This window comes from Balaenoptera borealis (assembly GCF_965194805.1).
Source record: "Balaenoptera borealis genome assembly, chromosome: 9".
In the NCBI taxonomy this organism is placed as follows: Eukaryota; Metazoa; Chordata; class Mammalia; order Artiodactyla; family Balaenopteridae; genus Balaenoptera; species Balaenoptera borealis.
The window spans coordinates 72,263,682-72,278,101 of record NC_138873.1 but is presented as its reverse complement, the minus strand read 5'-3'; the positions used below and the strand labels follow the sequence as shown (position 1 = coordinate 72,278,101).

At 38.2% G+C, this 14,420-nt stretch overlaps 1 protein-coding gene across 2 annotated transcripts in view; it reads left to right on the top strand.

Annotated features, from left to right (window-relative positions):
- LOC309635036 (cytochrome b5 reductase 4-like) overlaps positions 1–14,420 on the top strand; it is a 41,633-nt gene that overhangs the window by 11,249 nt on the left and 15,964 nt on the right. For both annotated transcript variants that reach the window (XM_082405773.1, XM_082405772.1), the window contains 2 exons: positions 192–314; positions 12,690–12,830. In XM_082405773.1, the coding sequence (XP_082261899.1) occupies positions 192–314; positions 12,690–12,830 (264 nt within the window). The remainder of the gene's footprint in view (positions 1–191; positions 315–12,689; positions 12,831–14,420) is intronic.

Here is a 14,420-nt window from a genome sequence, read left to right as displayed (position 1 = left end):
AACTGGATTTAACACCATATAAGGCATAAACAATTTTGATGAACATGTACACAAAATTTTATTTATCTCACAAATGCTCAGTGTCATTCATATCTGATTGGGACATTTGGGTTGTTTGAGAAAGATTGGTTTAAAAGTAAAACCTTATATTTAGTATCAATGAATACAAATGGAATTTATCTTCTTTTCAGTGCGAGTTGTTGAGAATGTGGGAAAAATAGAGATTGTCCTGAAGAAAAAAGAGAATACTTCTTGGAAATGCCTTGGTCATCCCCTGGAGAATCATAATTCACTTATTCCAAAGAAAGATACAGGTAGGCTGTGCTATTATTTTGAGTACTGGATTAATGAAAATGTTGTGTCAGTGGCTCAGTTGTATCAGAGTTTGGAAGGCCACTTGCAGTGAGCCAAAGGGTCCTTGTATCTCTCTCTAAGGAGCTGAAAACAGACATTGTGTCTGTAATCCTCCTTTTGTTTTTAAGCAGAAATTAAATTTCTGACTCTGCTATCTAATGTTTAGACATAACAAAGGTCATTAGGTAATGATACCTAAATGGAGAAACCCACTCAAACTCTTGTGCAACCATTCACTCCTTGAGGTTTTTTTTTTTTATAAAAGGTGCAAAAACAAGTTAAGTTTATGCCTTGTAGGCACATCTAGATTTTTTCTGTTAGAGAAGGCACATTTACTGTCTCTCTGCTTACCTAAACCAGTTTCTGAGTTTATTCCTAAAGGATGATACCATTCATTTCCTTCCTTTCTTTATTTTTTAAAGCTTTTTATGTAACTATAACATTTATAGGCAAAGGTGCATATTACAAGTGTTCTACTTGATGAATTTCCACAAAGTGAACGCACTCCATATTTTCTCTTTGGAAACTGGTAGGATTTGCCTCTTCCAAGTGTTTTGAAATTTCACGGTTTGAATGTCACGGTTTGATATGCCTCTTCCAAGTGTTTTGAAAGTTCACAGTTTGAACTTCTGTGCCGAATGTTCATCCTTTTTGCTAATATTTCCATTACGGAAACTTAAGACCCTCGGGCCTGGGGAATACTGATATTTCTTCCCTCCATGGTCTGTTCTTACTTTCTAGAAATAGTCTTACTTTAAGCCTTCTTAACCAGTTCTCTAATTATCTTGTCTTTTCTCTCTCATTTTCAATTTTGTCCTTTTCTTCTACTTTTTGAGAGATTTCTTCAGCTGTGTCTTCCAGCTCTGCTGTTGTGTTACTCATTTCTACTCTCATATTTTTAACTTTGGAGAACTCTTGATTTTTGTTCCTTTGTTTTAGCATCCTATTTTCTATCTTCTCTTCTTAAGAATTATAGTGTTTGAGATTTTTTGTCTCCCTGTGTAGCCTCTGTTCCTACAGTTTGTTTATTTTGGTCTGTCTTTCATATTAGATGCTTTCTTTGAATGTCTGCTGATCCTTGACCATCTGCTCGTACTTCAGGGTGGAACTCTAAAAGCTGATTGGAAACTCTGTGCATGTGGGTGTGGCTTGTTGACAGTAATATTTACTATGTGGCTGGATGGTTTCTTCGGGAAAAGTCTGATGCCAGTATTTTGTCAGAGTCTCTAGGGTAAACAGTTTTCTACCTCGCATCCAGCATTTCAGAAGTTATATGGGAAAAGAAGGCTGGGATATCTGTAAATTTAATTTCCTTTTTTTTTGCCTAGTATACTATATTAGTCTACTAAGGCTTCTGTGAAAAAGTACCACAGACTTGGTGGGCTAACAACAGAAAATTATTTTCTCACAGGCTGAAGGCTGAAAGTCTGAGACTAAGGTGCTGGCAGGGTTGACTTCTCCTGAGGCCCCTCCTTGGCTTACAGATGGCTGTGTTCACATGGTCTTCCGTCTGTGTGTGTCTGTGTCCCTATTGCCTCTTCTTATAAGGACATCAGTCACATCGGATTAGGGACCACCCTAATGACCTCATTTTAACTTACTTTTTAAAATACACTGTCTCCAAATATAGTCACTTTCTGGGGTACTGGGGGTTATGACTTTAACGTTGAAAATTGAGGGGGACACAGTTCAGCCTACAACATATACCTAGTCTAGAGACCCTTTGTTTTGCCCTCTACAGAGAGAGCAAAATTCTGATAGTTTGCCAGAATAGGAGAGAATCAGTCATGTGGCCGTGTGAAGTAGGGGAGGACTTCAGAAAGCGGGTGAGGTGGCATCTAGGCTTCTTAAATGAACTTTCTTCCAGAAAGTGGTTTTAGCTCTGCCTTCACTCTGATTCTAGAGATACTTGGTCCTGCCAGTTTCTGAGCCTCAAAGGGATCTCATATTACAGATGGGTTGATTCTTGGCTTTTTGTTTGTCTAGCTTAGGATGTAGCTTTACGGAGTCTACTGAGTCAGTTACCAGTGGTCTCTTTGCTTTGTCAGCTCCCAAACTTCTGTTGCTTTTTTATTTCTGTTCTTATTGTCCTTGCAGGCTAGGCCTTAAAAAAACAACCACACACACAGAAAAAAAACCATCTTTGCTGTTATTTTAGGGAGGGGTTAGAAGAAACCAACTGCATGTATTCAGTTTAGCATCTTTAAATATTTAAAATTATAAAAATATATTTGTGGATAGTATTTTTATTTTCAGAGAAGTATCACGTAGCTGTATTTTGAGTACATACTGTGTGTAGAAGGCTATTTTAGGTATTGTGGTATGAAACAAATAAAAGGCATCAGAAATTATTTTCCCAGGCGGAAGAAAGAACATACACAAACATGAGACTGAAGAATACTTGTATCAAGAAATAGGCCAGTAAGAGCAAGTTACATAGTGCAAACTTGAATGTATTCTAAGGTTACCTTACGTGAACAAACAGATGCAGGTATATTTGACCTTAAATGACTCTCCATGAATGAAGGAGGTGAATATCAAGCAATATTTTGAAAGTGGCTTTAAAAAAAACCCAAAAAACTATAAAGGGCTTTCCAGGTATCATTACTGGGTACTTATTGTGCCAGAACTTTTGCAGGTGGTAGAGAAAGAAAATGTAAGCCATATGTGGGAAAGTTCAAATAGAGTCATTTTCCCAGAGCAGGAGGTCTCAATTGTGTGGTATAAGGTAGGGAGACAGAACATAGAGGAATAACTGAGTGATGTAGCAGATCAGAAGAGAATAGGTAAAAGATAGTGAAAATGAAAAGAGATATTATTAAAGTGAAATCTGTTGCCCTGAAATTATCCGACTCTCTAGTGATTAGAAAATCATAGCAAACCAGATAAAAGCTAAGTCCTAGAAATAAATGACACTGAGAACCCAGACTGACCTCCATTTGGAAATAGAATGAACATTGCTCAAGTATTCTTTTCTATAATTTCCTGAAGCTTTCCATGAACTCTTTCATCCCTGCCATAAATTTTGGCTTGAGTCATGAACCACCATAGTCTGCTTTAGCTTTCTTGTCTGAAATTAGAGCCATGCATGTATTTTTCAGTGAATTAGATTTTCCACTTTGGAAAATGACTCAGAGTTTAGGGGATTTTTTTTTTAATTTGTTTGACAGAATTAGCATAGATAATTTCTTCTTTGTCCTTTCTCTTCCTTAAATCATGACAAAAACTATAGGTTATTTTCCACACTAGCAAAGCTGAATACTTACATATCAGAGTATTATTATTAACTTGCTGTCAGTAGCTTCAAATGTTCAGTCTATCACGTGGCTCCTTGGTCTTCAAGGAGGTTTTCATGCTGGCTTCCTCTTACTGAAATTTCTTAGTTTAAAAATTTAAGTTTGAAAATAAGCATGTAAGTTGAAGACTTAATGCACTACCTTTTCATGTCAAATCTAGAATTTACTTACACAAAAGATTCAAATATAGCAAAGAACATAATCAGAGAAGAGAAACTACTTTGTTTTTACCTTTAATCCAGCTGTAATAGTTAGTAAATTAAATTATATGACTAGAACCAAACTACCATTTGTAACTTGGGCGCTTCCAATTATTTTCTTCTTCCCAAAGATGAATAAATGAAGATTATGAGTGAGTAGTTGTGTGTGTGTGTGTGTGTGTGTGTGTGTGTGTGTGGTGCCTAACGAACTTGTGTCTATTAAGAGTCAGAAACTAATAGATAATTGGATTGCTATTCCTTTATCCAACCTAAAGTTTGTTTTAATTGTGATTGCCTTTAATATGGGAACTTAGATCACCAGACAAAGGCAGTTATACAGATTTGCCAACAAACAACTCAGTAAATGAATATTGGGATACAAAATTATAAACAAGATTTTAAAAAATTGTGTCATAATTGTGATATGTCAGCAGCTGTTTATAAACCTCTAGGTTAAATATATATAGAATCTATAACTGTCTTTATAATTCAAGTTGAACTGTATGAAATCACTGATACTTATTTTTTAACCTAAAAAAATGGCAGTTTCTCATTATTTGAACTATACTTTCGTCAGGGCTTCCTAACTGCTAACACCACATGCGCGCGCGTGCACACACACTGAAGTACTGTCTGTACGTGTAAATGTGCTTGTCAGCACTCTGTGAGCAGTCACTTAATTGAGGCTTTCTGTGGAGCCTGTGATTCTGCAGGCAAGCTGTTTGCTGCCATAGTGAATAACAGCTCTCGTTGCAGGTGTAGAAAGAACCACCCTCACCCCTCCCCTCCCCTTCCTTGCCTGTGCATCCATGTTTCTTTGCTGCCTAAAACAAGCATTCAGAATGACTGGAAAAGAAAAACAAATATTGTGGATAGCAAATAGAAACTTCACTGTGCTTTGTTCTCTTAAATTGTCTGCTTGGCCCAGCAGGTGTAAAGTCGTTGCTTGCACAGTAACTGTAAGATGCTTTGGCATTTTGCTGTCTTCTTCTTATTTCCAGCAGAATGGCCTGAATAAGAAGAAACACAGAATAGATGGGGCAGGCTGCAAATGAGTAAGAAATTATTTACTATATTAAAAGATAGAATAGAAGAAGTTTAAAAACTTAGAATTCAGGCAGTTCAGGCACTTCAGTGTATAATGTTGGCTGAATTATTAGTTATGGAACTGAGGAAAAGTGATAAGCACAGAAATGTTCAAATCTAGTGACAACCTTGCTAAATGATGTGGACCCCATTGTCTAAGGGCCCCATTGAATCTAGTCTTGGAGAAAGAGCTTCCTTTCTCCTAACTTAATGCTAATATTTAACTCTATAAAATCCTCACTTTGAAAGAAGGATTCAGCTCACATCAGTCTAGGTGAGGTAGTAAAAGACCTGAATACACTTTAGGTATATATATATTTTTTTAAAATAATTTTTTATGTCTTTTTTAATTAATTAATTTATTTAATTTATTTATATTTGGCTGCGTTGGGTCTTCGTTGCTGCGTGCGGTCTTTCTCTAGTTGCGGCGAGCGGGGACCACTCTTCGTTGAGGTGCGCAGGCTTCTCATTGCGGTGGCTTCTCTTGTTGCGGAGCGTGGGCTCTAGGCACGCGGGCTTCAGTAGTTGTGGCATGCGGGCTCACTAGTTGTGGCTCGCGGGCTCTAGAGCGCAGGCTCAGTAGTTGTGGCGCATGGGCTTAGTTGCTCCGCAGCATGTGGGATCTTCCCGGACCAGGGCTCAAACCCGTGGCCCCTGCATTGGCAGGTGGATTCCTAACCACTGTGCCACCAGGGAAGCCCACTTTAGGTATATTTTTAACAGTAATAGTTAAAACAGAAAGGATCCTATGCTTTATTGTCAATTTACTAATACTGCTTCATTAGGTTTTACCCCAGTATACGGAAAAATGTGTGCCCATACACGTTTATCATCCTAGTGTTTGAAGCTGTGTTATGAACGTATTCTTATTCATATATTCAAGAGTGGTTTGGGTGAGGATGATAAAACTATACTAAGTGAGGTTAAGTGGAAGTTTTACCAAAGTTAGTGAAAAGGCTGAATAATTTTTAAAAACAGCAAAATAAATGCAATTATATAATACTTTTAAAAGTATATAATAACTAAAACTTTGTTGTTTCTTCAGCATAGGAAGGTATTCTAGTGACTTCATGGGTTTGAGTTATTTTATCCATAGTCAAAAATGTTAGATATTTGTACAGTTCTTGAAAATAGTTTGTTCTCAAGTGTTCTGCAGACCTCTGCTCTACCAACTGAGCTATTGAAGTCTCCGCTTGTTCTCAGGTGTTCTGACCATCATCCCTGCACACAAGTTCATTGCTCATCAAGGTCACTGTCTTGGCAGAAACAGACAGCCAGCGAGGCTAAATCAGGCTGACCCCGGCTGTATGAGCTGTGACAGATTCTGTAAAGGAAAAACTCAGATTTTTCTTTCCTGTGTAGGAAAAAAACTCACTTCCTCCCTACTCTCTTTCTCTCCTATGTGTCTCCTTTACTGTTCACACAGAACGCTTCACTTCTGACACTTCTGGTCCCAAATACCTGGAGATTTTCCTCCACAGCAAGCAGTTCTTTGCAGTACCAGCTGGTGTCTTACAAGTTAACTCAATTCTGACACTGTCTACCTGGAGACACCATCGGATCCCACAGGTTAAGGGCTCAGTCCCACATGATCCCTCCCCCCGTCCCCCAACACACACACACTTCAGACGCCAGTGGCAAGCCCAGGTTACCACCTGTCCTTCTGACCAACTGGCTATAGGTGGGAGGTTCTTCCCTGGGCTTGATTAATTTGCTAGAGTAGATCACATATGATAAATGATACAGGTGAATATCCAGACGGAAGAGATGCAGAGGGTGAGAGAAGGTCTGGGAGGGTCCTGAGCACAGGAACGTCTGTCCGTGGGGAGTTGAGGTCTGTCACCCTCCCAGTGTTGATGTGTTTGCCCACCTGGAAGCTCTTTAAACCCCCTGCTATTGGGATTTTATGGAGGTTCCTCACGTAGGCATGATCAGTTATTAACTTCATTTCCAGCCCCTCTCCCCTCTCCAGAGGGTGAGACGTGGGGCTGGAAATTCCAAACTTCTATCATAGATGAGTCTTTCTGGTGACCAGCGCTCATCCAGGAGCCCACCCAGAGTCACCTCATGAGAACAAAAATGTTCCTGGTTCTCTTATTACTTAGGAATTTACAAGGGTATTAGGAATCCCGTGTTAGAGATGAGGGTCAAAGACAAATACAGTGGTTCCCCCCTTATTTGTGGTGTTCCTTTCTGAGGTTTCACTTACCGCAGTCAATCGTGGTCCAGAAATATTAAATGAAAAATTCCAGAAATAAACAATTCATAAGTTTTAAATTGTGCACCGTTCTGAGTAGTGTGATGAAATCTCAAGGCGTCCCGCTGGGGACGTGAATCATCCCTTTGTCCAGCGCATCCCACCCATTAGTCACTTGGTAGCCGTCCGGGTTATCAGATCAGCTCTCGCGGGATCACAGTGCTTGTGTTGAGGTCACCCTTATTTTACTTAGTAATGGCCCCAAAGCGCAAGGGAAGTGATGCTGGCAATTCCAGTATGCCAAAGAGAAACCGTAAAGTGCTTCCTTTAAGTGAAAGGGTGAAAGTTCTTGTCTTAACAAGGAAAGGAAAAAAAAAAAAAATCAAATTATGAGGTTGCTAAGATCTACCATGAGAACAAATCTTCTCTGTGAAATTGTGAAGAAGGAAAAAGGAATCCGTGCTAGTTTTGCTGTTGTACTTTAAACTGCAAAAGTTACTGCCACAGTTCATGATAAGTACTTAGTTAAGATGAAAACGGCATTAAGTTCGTACAGTAAGATATTTTGAGGGAGACAGACCACATTCACATAACTTTTATTATGGTATATTGTTATAATTGTTCTATTTTATTATCAGTTATTGTTGTTAATCTCTTACTGTGCCTAATTTATAAATTACAACTGTATAATATGTATATATATATAGGAAAAACCCAGAAGTTTCAGGCATCCATTGGGGCCCTTGGGATATATCCCCCATGGATAAGGGGGAACCTACTGTATAAAGAACAAGACCTGCTCCTAGTGTTCTTATCACTTAGGTTATTATAAGAGTTTTAGGAACTCTGTGCCAGGAACCGGGGGCAGAGGCCAATATAAAGATTTTCTCTTATCTCACAGCCCAGCCCCTGGTCTCTGGCCGTGAACCATTTATATCAAATGATACACAGCTAAGGAGAAACCGGTGCTTTACTAGAATCTCATTCAGTCATTAATAACTCTCCAGTCCATCACCACATCATATGAAAAATGTCTCACAGGGCAAGGCCCCTCAAGTGTGCAGTCTTTCTATTCAACCTTAATAGGTTCCAGAAACAGGAGTGGTCGCAGCAACATATGTCTTCACCCTTTCAGGCATCTGATAAAATTGAGCTAAGAGACAATATCATGTCTTGCTCTGAGCCTCTTCCAAGGTGTTAATGTAATATTGGATTTCCCTCCTTACATAACCCAGATTCTAAATGGAATGTCTATTGAATGGAATGGCTGTAGGTTGTGGGTTTTTCTGCATGGACATATCTAGGTATGTGTATCAGTATATTTTTAAGTATTGTAGATGTTAGTATTGATGTTTGGGGTTATTTATTTTCCATTGGAGCATTTTTTAAGTGTGTAGTTCCACTAACTGCTTGCCCTATGTTGGTTCAGGAAGATCTTAGAGGAAGAGATGAGTAAAGGTAGATTGCAAATTAGGAGGTAAGTAAATCATACAGGTTTCCCCACTATCCAAAAGTAGAGCATTCCTGTGGAATCTTTCATAAGTGGAAATGGTGTAAAGGGAAAAAGCAGTTACCCTAGGACACATCTAGCTCACGGATGCACAAGGTAAACTGAGACAAAGCGCAGATGCTCACAGGCACAGTTCAAAGTTATGGCGGCTTGATGCTGAGATGCTGAGTGTAGTTCCCGGGGAAGGAGCTTGGGGTGCCACTCTCTCTGCTCGGGGTGCACGCTGCCTCCGTAACAGCTCACTGCAAAACAAACGCTGAATGCTATTTTCCCTTTTCACCATTTTTCATAAAAGTGAAAATCCTCTTTGGATTTCTTTCAGTTAGGAAAAACAGGTACTAATGTAGCTTTTTCATAAAAGATAAGTGGCGTAAAGGGAAATTTCGGAAAGCGGGGGACACCTGTATTTAGGTAATTGAAAGTAGTAAAGAGTGCTAAGAAAACCTGTGGTTGACCAGAACGGTAGGAATCGTGGATGTTGAAGAAGAGATGTACCTGGGATGGATGGTGACTTGCTGAACTGGTTCCTTAATTTGGACACTAAATAGTTAGTAGGGAGTTGTAAAGGGTGGAGGGATAATCTATAAACATTTATGCTTGAACTGATGTGGTTAAAATAAGGGGGAAGATGCTAAAGAACGATGTACTGTTCTAGAACGATGATTCTCAAACTTTTTGAACAAGGCCTATGAGTTGGGGCGAGAAACTCTCATAACTTGTTGCCTCATCCCACATCTTCTCAAGCGACTCCGTGATCTTGGGCAAGTTGTTTAACTTCTGTAAGCCCCTGCTTCCAGCAGGGAAAATGAGAGTGGATAGGTGCTTTAAAAGTGTGCTAGGGGGTAATTCCAGTGGTTAGGATTCTGCGCTTCCACTGCAGCGGGTACAGGTTCCATTCCTGGTGTGGGAACTGAGGTCCCGCATGCCATGTAGCATGGCCAGAAAAACAAAAAGTGTACTAGGAGCAAGAAGGAGCTGCAGGACAGGTTGAGGGCAATATGGACTCCCAGTCCAGTGCTCTCTTTCACGTCTCTCTCCCACTGAGCTTTGTCTTTATTTTAGCCTGTGAAAGTCTACTCTTTAGAAGGAAAGCTATAGTTTCTTTTCAACAAGAAGAAAAAAGGATACCCAAATTATCATATTATCCCCAGCATTTCAGTGTTACGCTGAATGTCTCAATATTATATGTATGTTATTAAAAGAAGTTAATGTGGGATTAACAGATACACACTACTGTATATAAAATAGGTAAACAACAAGGACCTCTACTACATAGCATAGGGAAATATATTCAATATCTTGTAATAACCTATAATGGAAAAGAACCTGTAAAAGAATGTGTTTGTGTGTGTGTGTGTGTGTGTGTGTGTGTGTATGTGTGTGTGTATATATATAATGTATATATATATATATATATATATATATATATATATATATATATGTAAAACTGAATCACTTTGCTGTACACCTGAAACATTGAAGATCAACTATACTTCAATAAAAAAATAAAGATTAAAAAAAAGAAGTGAGGTTTCTGGGCAGACAGTTTTCTGTCTTATGTTTTTGTTTCACCATCTCATATTTATTTTCAGTTTCTCATTTTCTTGTATAATTATGCTTATAAAACCAAAACCCTGACACTTCAATACAGGCATTATCCAGACTGAAGTCGTCAGTGCAGCCGCTTTATACTCCTTTTCCGCCATTTTTCAGGTCCATGCCTGTGATACTTCTCTCCTCAGTGCAACTGAAAGACGAAAACATTCTTAAATTTTTCTTAAGACTTTTAGAACCTATTGTTAGCACATTCTTGTGAAATTATGGCAGTTTTATTATTTTATTAGTAAGATGTTGAAATTATCTCAGTGGTGTTAAATAGCCGGAATACTGTGTTAATTCTCTAACAAGGAAAGCCAGTCAATCACTGGAACCCAGAGTTTCCTTGTGTTTTAAGTATAGTCAAAGAGGTGCATACTTACTCTAGCAAATCCTTTCTGGTAAAGGCTAGAGGTGAAATTGTCAGGAGGGGCACCTGCCCTGGACTCCGTGCTTGGAGGAAAATACAAGGGCTCTCCTCCAGCCGCACTGCTCCCACAGGATGAGTGTGTAAGATGAAGAATTATCCACCTGGAGTTCAGGCTCTTTCCTTCACCACTGCCCTCCAGGTATCTGGAACCCCAGAATTCCCTGCCCAAATGGCCCCAAAACCGCTTCTGTCCAAGAAGTGGCCAAGGCTGTTTATGGAGAGAGCAAGTAGATGAGCCTTAACATATGGGCTGGTGCGCCCACACCTGCACAAGGCTCCACTCAGGGTCAGACAGTGGGGCTGAGAAGAGGGGGGTCAGGCCATAGGCAGTCAAGGGGGTGCAGCTCTCATCCCTCCACCATCTTCCTGCGTGGAACTCTGAGGAGTTCAAGAATCCTGAATTCGAACCTAGCCTTCTAGGACATTATGAAAGTATATTTCAAGGTACAGCGTAGAATATATTTTATTTAGCAGTTATTTGTCTGATTTATAACTTTCACGTATTTAGACATATAGATGGGGGTCTCATATTGTATTACCACTCTGGGTCCCAGGAAGGTCTAGAGGAAGGGATAAGGAGATCATTTGAACCTTCATTTCTTCTTGGGGGTGAGCCTAGGTCCTTTGATCCTTCGTTGGTCCAGTACTGGATTAGGCGTTCCGGGATAACTCTGGGACGGTACCCTTAGCTGTAATCTGGTCTAAGCTTTGCCCTGGCAACGATGCACTCTTAAGTTTATGTGCATACCGAGCTACCATGGTGATAGATGGAAAGATTTAGTGACCAGGGTCTTTGGGAGCAAGAGGGACAAGGGAAGAAGAGAATTGGATGAAACTGTGGCCAAAATGATTTCTTAGGATTCTATGTGAATTTTAGTTTTCCACTAACCATTGATTATTCGATGTAGGACCTTCACATCCTAAGGTCTGGAGTAAATCTTTCTGCCCCTACTTAAATATTTTTAGGTTAAAAAAAAAGAGCATAATTAGGATAATAAGATGCTTTATTAGGATTAATTCCTGACATCTCTGTAAATGCTGTTTTACAAAAGAGAGGAAATTATGAAACAAAGTCTACTCTGGCATGCTGTTTACATCCGAAAGAAAATTTACAAGTGAAAATGTTCATGCTTTCAGAACTTCTATAACAAGATCTTCCAATCCAAGTGGTATTATTTTTCTCTGTATACAAATAATATTTCCTGAGCTTAGGGTATTAATTTCAAATATTTCCCATATTTATAGAAATACTTGATTCCTTTTGTTTACTTGTATTTTAGTACCACAAACTTGGCATCTTCAGTTTTTCACTTAAACTAATTTTCCAGATAATCAGAACTTACACCCTTAAACCTAAGTTTATTTTTTGTTTTAATCATTTTTTGACCATTGAAATGTTCTATAATTCATATACATATGAATTTTGTTTGTGTATATATAATTCACATATACAGGGACACAAGAATGTATATTTTTCCTGCCTTTATCAAAGAAATATTTCTAAGTTACTGAATAGTGCTGGTATTGTTAAACCTTAAATATTTGAGTTTCAGGACTTTTCCATTCTGTAAGAAAAGAATTTAGAATGAGCTTTGTTGATTATCAAATATCTTTCACATCTACAATTTAATTATATAGCTGTTATAGGCTTAAAGGATGGAATTATTTTAAAAAGTACATTTAAGAAGAAATAAACTAGACTTTAATTTCTTAGACTATAATGGTTTTAACATGCTATACCAACAGATATGAGAAAATAACACTCATTTTATAGAGCTTATTTTTCAAATTACAGAAGTACTTACAGGTTTTAGAAAATGGATATCATAGGAAACAAAATGGAAAAAACTAACACTATAAGATTTTCAAAATACTGATGAATTTTTAAAATGTCATAGGCCTGTTAGTGAAACTCAAGCTCACTAAAGAGCAAAGCAGAGCCTGTGTTTTCGCGTGGTAGGTCTGAGAGTGCTTCTTATTTAATTTATTCATCACTAAGAGAAGACGAATCACTTTCTAGGTTTGTACTACAGAAAGTGCCAGTTAATTTCCAAGGAAGATGTGACTCATGATACGAAGCTTTTCTGCTTGATGCTGCCACCAAGCATACATCTTCAGGTGCCAACGGGGCAACATGTTTACTTCAAGCTAACTATTACAGGTAAGGCAAGCAGAGGCTTTGCGGAAACATTTTCTTCTTTTATAAGCAGTTCGGAATCAGTAGTAATCTCTCGAGGAAGCGCCCATTTAGGTTATAAATAAAATGTTTCTGGGCAGCTAGACTTAGTGATAGCCAGATTCTAGGTTTGTGGATGCAGTGATCCTACATGTGGGAACTATAGCTGTGCTGCATCACTGTATGAACAAAGAAGTTATCACTCGTCACAGAGGTAGTGCCACCAGCACTGTAATTTATTACTAACAAAGCCTTAGAGGAAAGAGGTGAGGGAGCACACAGATGGTCTTCCGTGAAGACAACTGCCAGAAACACACACTAACGTCTCTTATTTAGCCACTTAACAGGTTTGTCATTTAGGAAGTTGAATTTATAAACCTGAAAATGAGTGGATGATTATAAATGATTTCCTTGCATGTGCCACTAGTATAAGAAGCTCTGTAAACATATTCCTTACTGTGTAAATTCTTTTTCCCTCATTTTCATCCTAAAATTACCTCATTTACTTGTTTTAAATACCTTTCTTACTGATGTCTAACATCTTCTTAGTCTTTTGAAACTGCAGAAGATAACACTCCTAGCCTTTCCAGCAATCAGCCTCACAGACTACCAGCCAGGATTTGGTGAATATGGTCTATTATGACGGCACTGTTCAGTTTTTCTCTCCATCATCACTAATGCCACGTTATCATTCAATAGCTGGTATCTCCCCCAGTGTGGTTATTGTCAATGTCTTATAATTTACACATAGATTAATTTTTGTATATGTGATGGAACCATGTATAAAATTTTGGTCTTTCAAATATGTGGTGACTCCTCTTTCTTTGGAATTTGGCTAGCTAAAATATGACTTCTTATTAATTTTACCCTGTTTTTTATTATTATATTCTTAGAAGTAGTTGGATTAACATTCTTTTCAGTTACCAAAGTAATATATAAAATATTAAATTGTTAAAACAATTCGAAATATATAAAGTAAAAAGTGAAATTCTTCCCTTCCTGGAACTCAAATGATCCCACTGGCCATCGGTATCCATTGTTAAAAATTTGGTGTATGGGGACTTCCCTGGTGGTCCAGTGGTTAAGACTGCGTGCTTCCACTTCAGGGGGCACGGGTTTGATCCCTGATCGGAGAAAGAACTAAGATCCCGCATGCCATGTGGTGAGGCCAAAAATAAAAAATAAATAAAATAAAATAAAATATTTTAAAAATTTGTTGTATAATTAAAATTATTATGTAAGTACCTTCTTGCATCTCTGTGTAAACTTTTAATGCCATTTTTGTTGTGGCCTATTACAAAGCTTACATGCTGATGGTGTAGATGGTTGTCTAAGTTTATTAACATAAAACCCCATCACCTTATGCCACGCTTAATAAAAACAGATTATTTATATTATGGGTAGATTACTGATTTGTTAAAATTATCTCAGCACACATAGGTTTAGGGTATATATACATGTACTACATACATATAGAACATAGAATTAAGTTCACATTAAGTGTATAGTTTTAAATATATGCTGATAGCATCATAAAGTTTGTATGCTTCATCTTCATTTAGATTTTCAGATTTG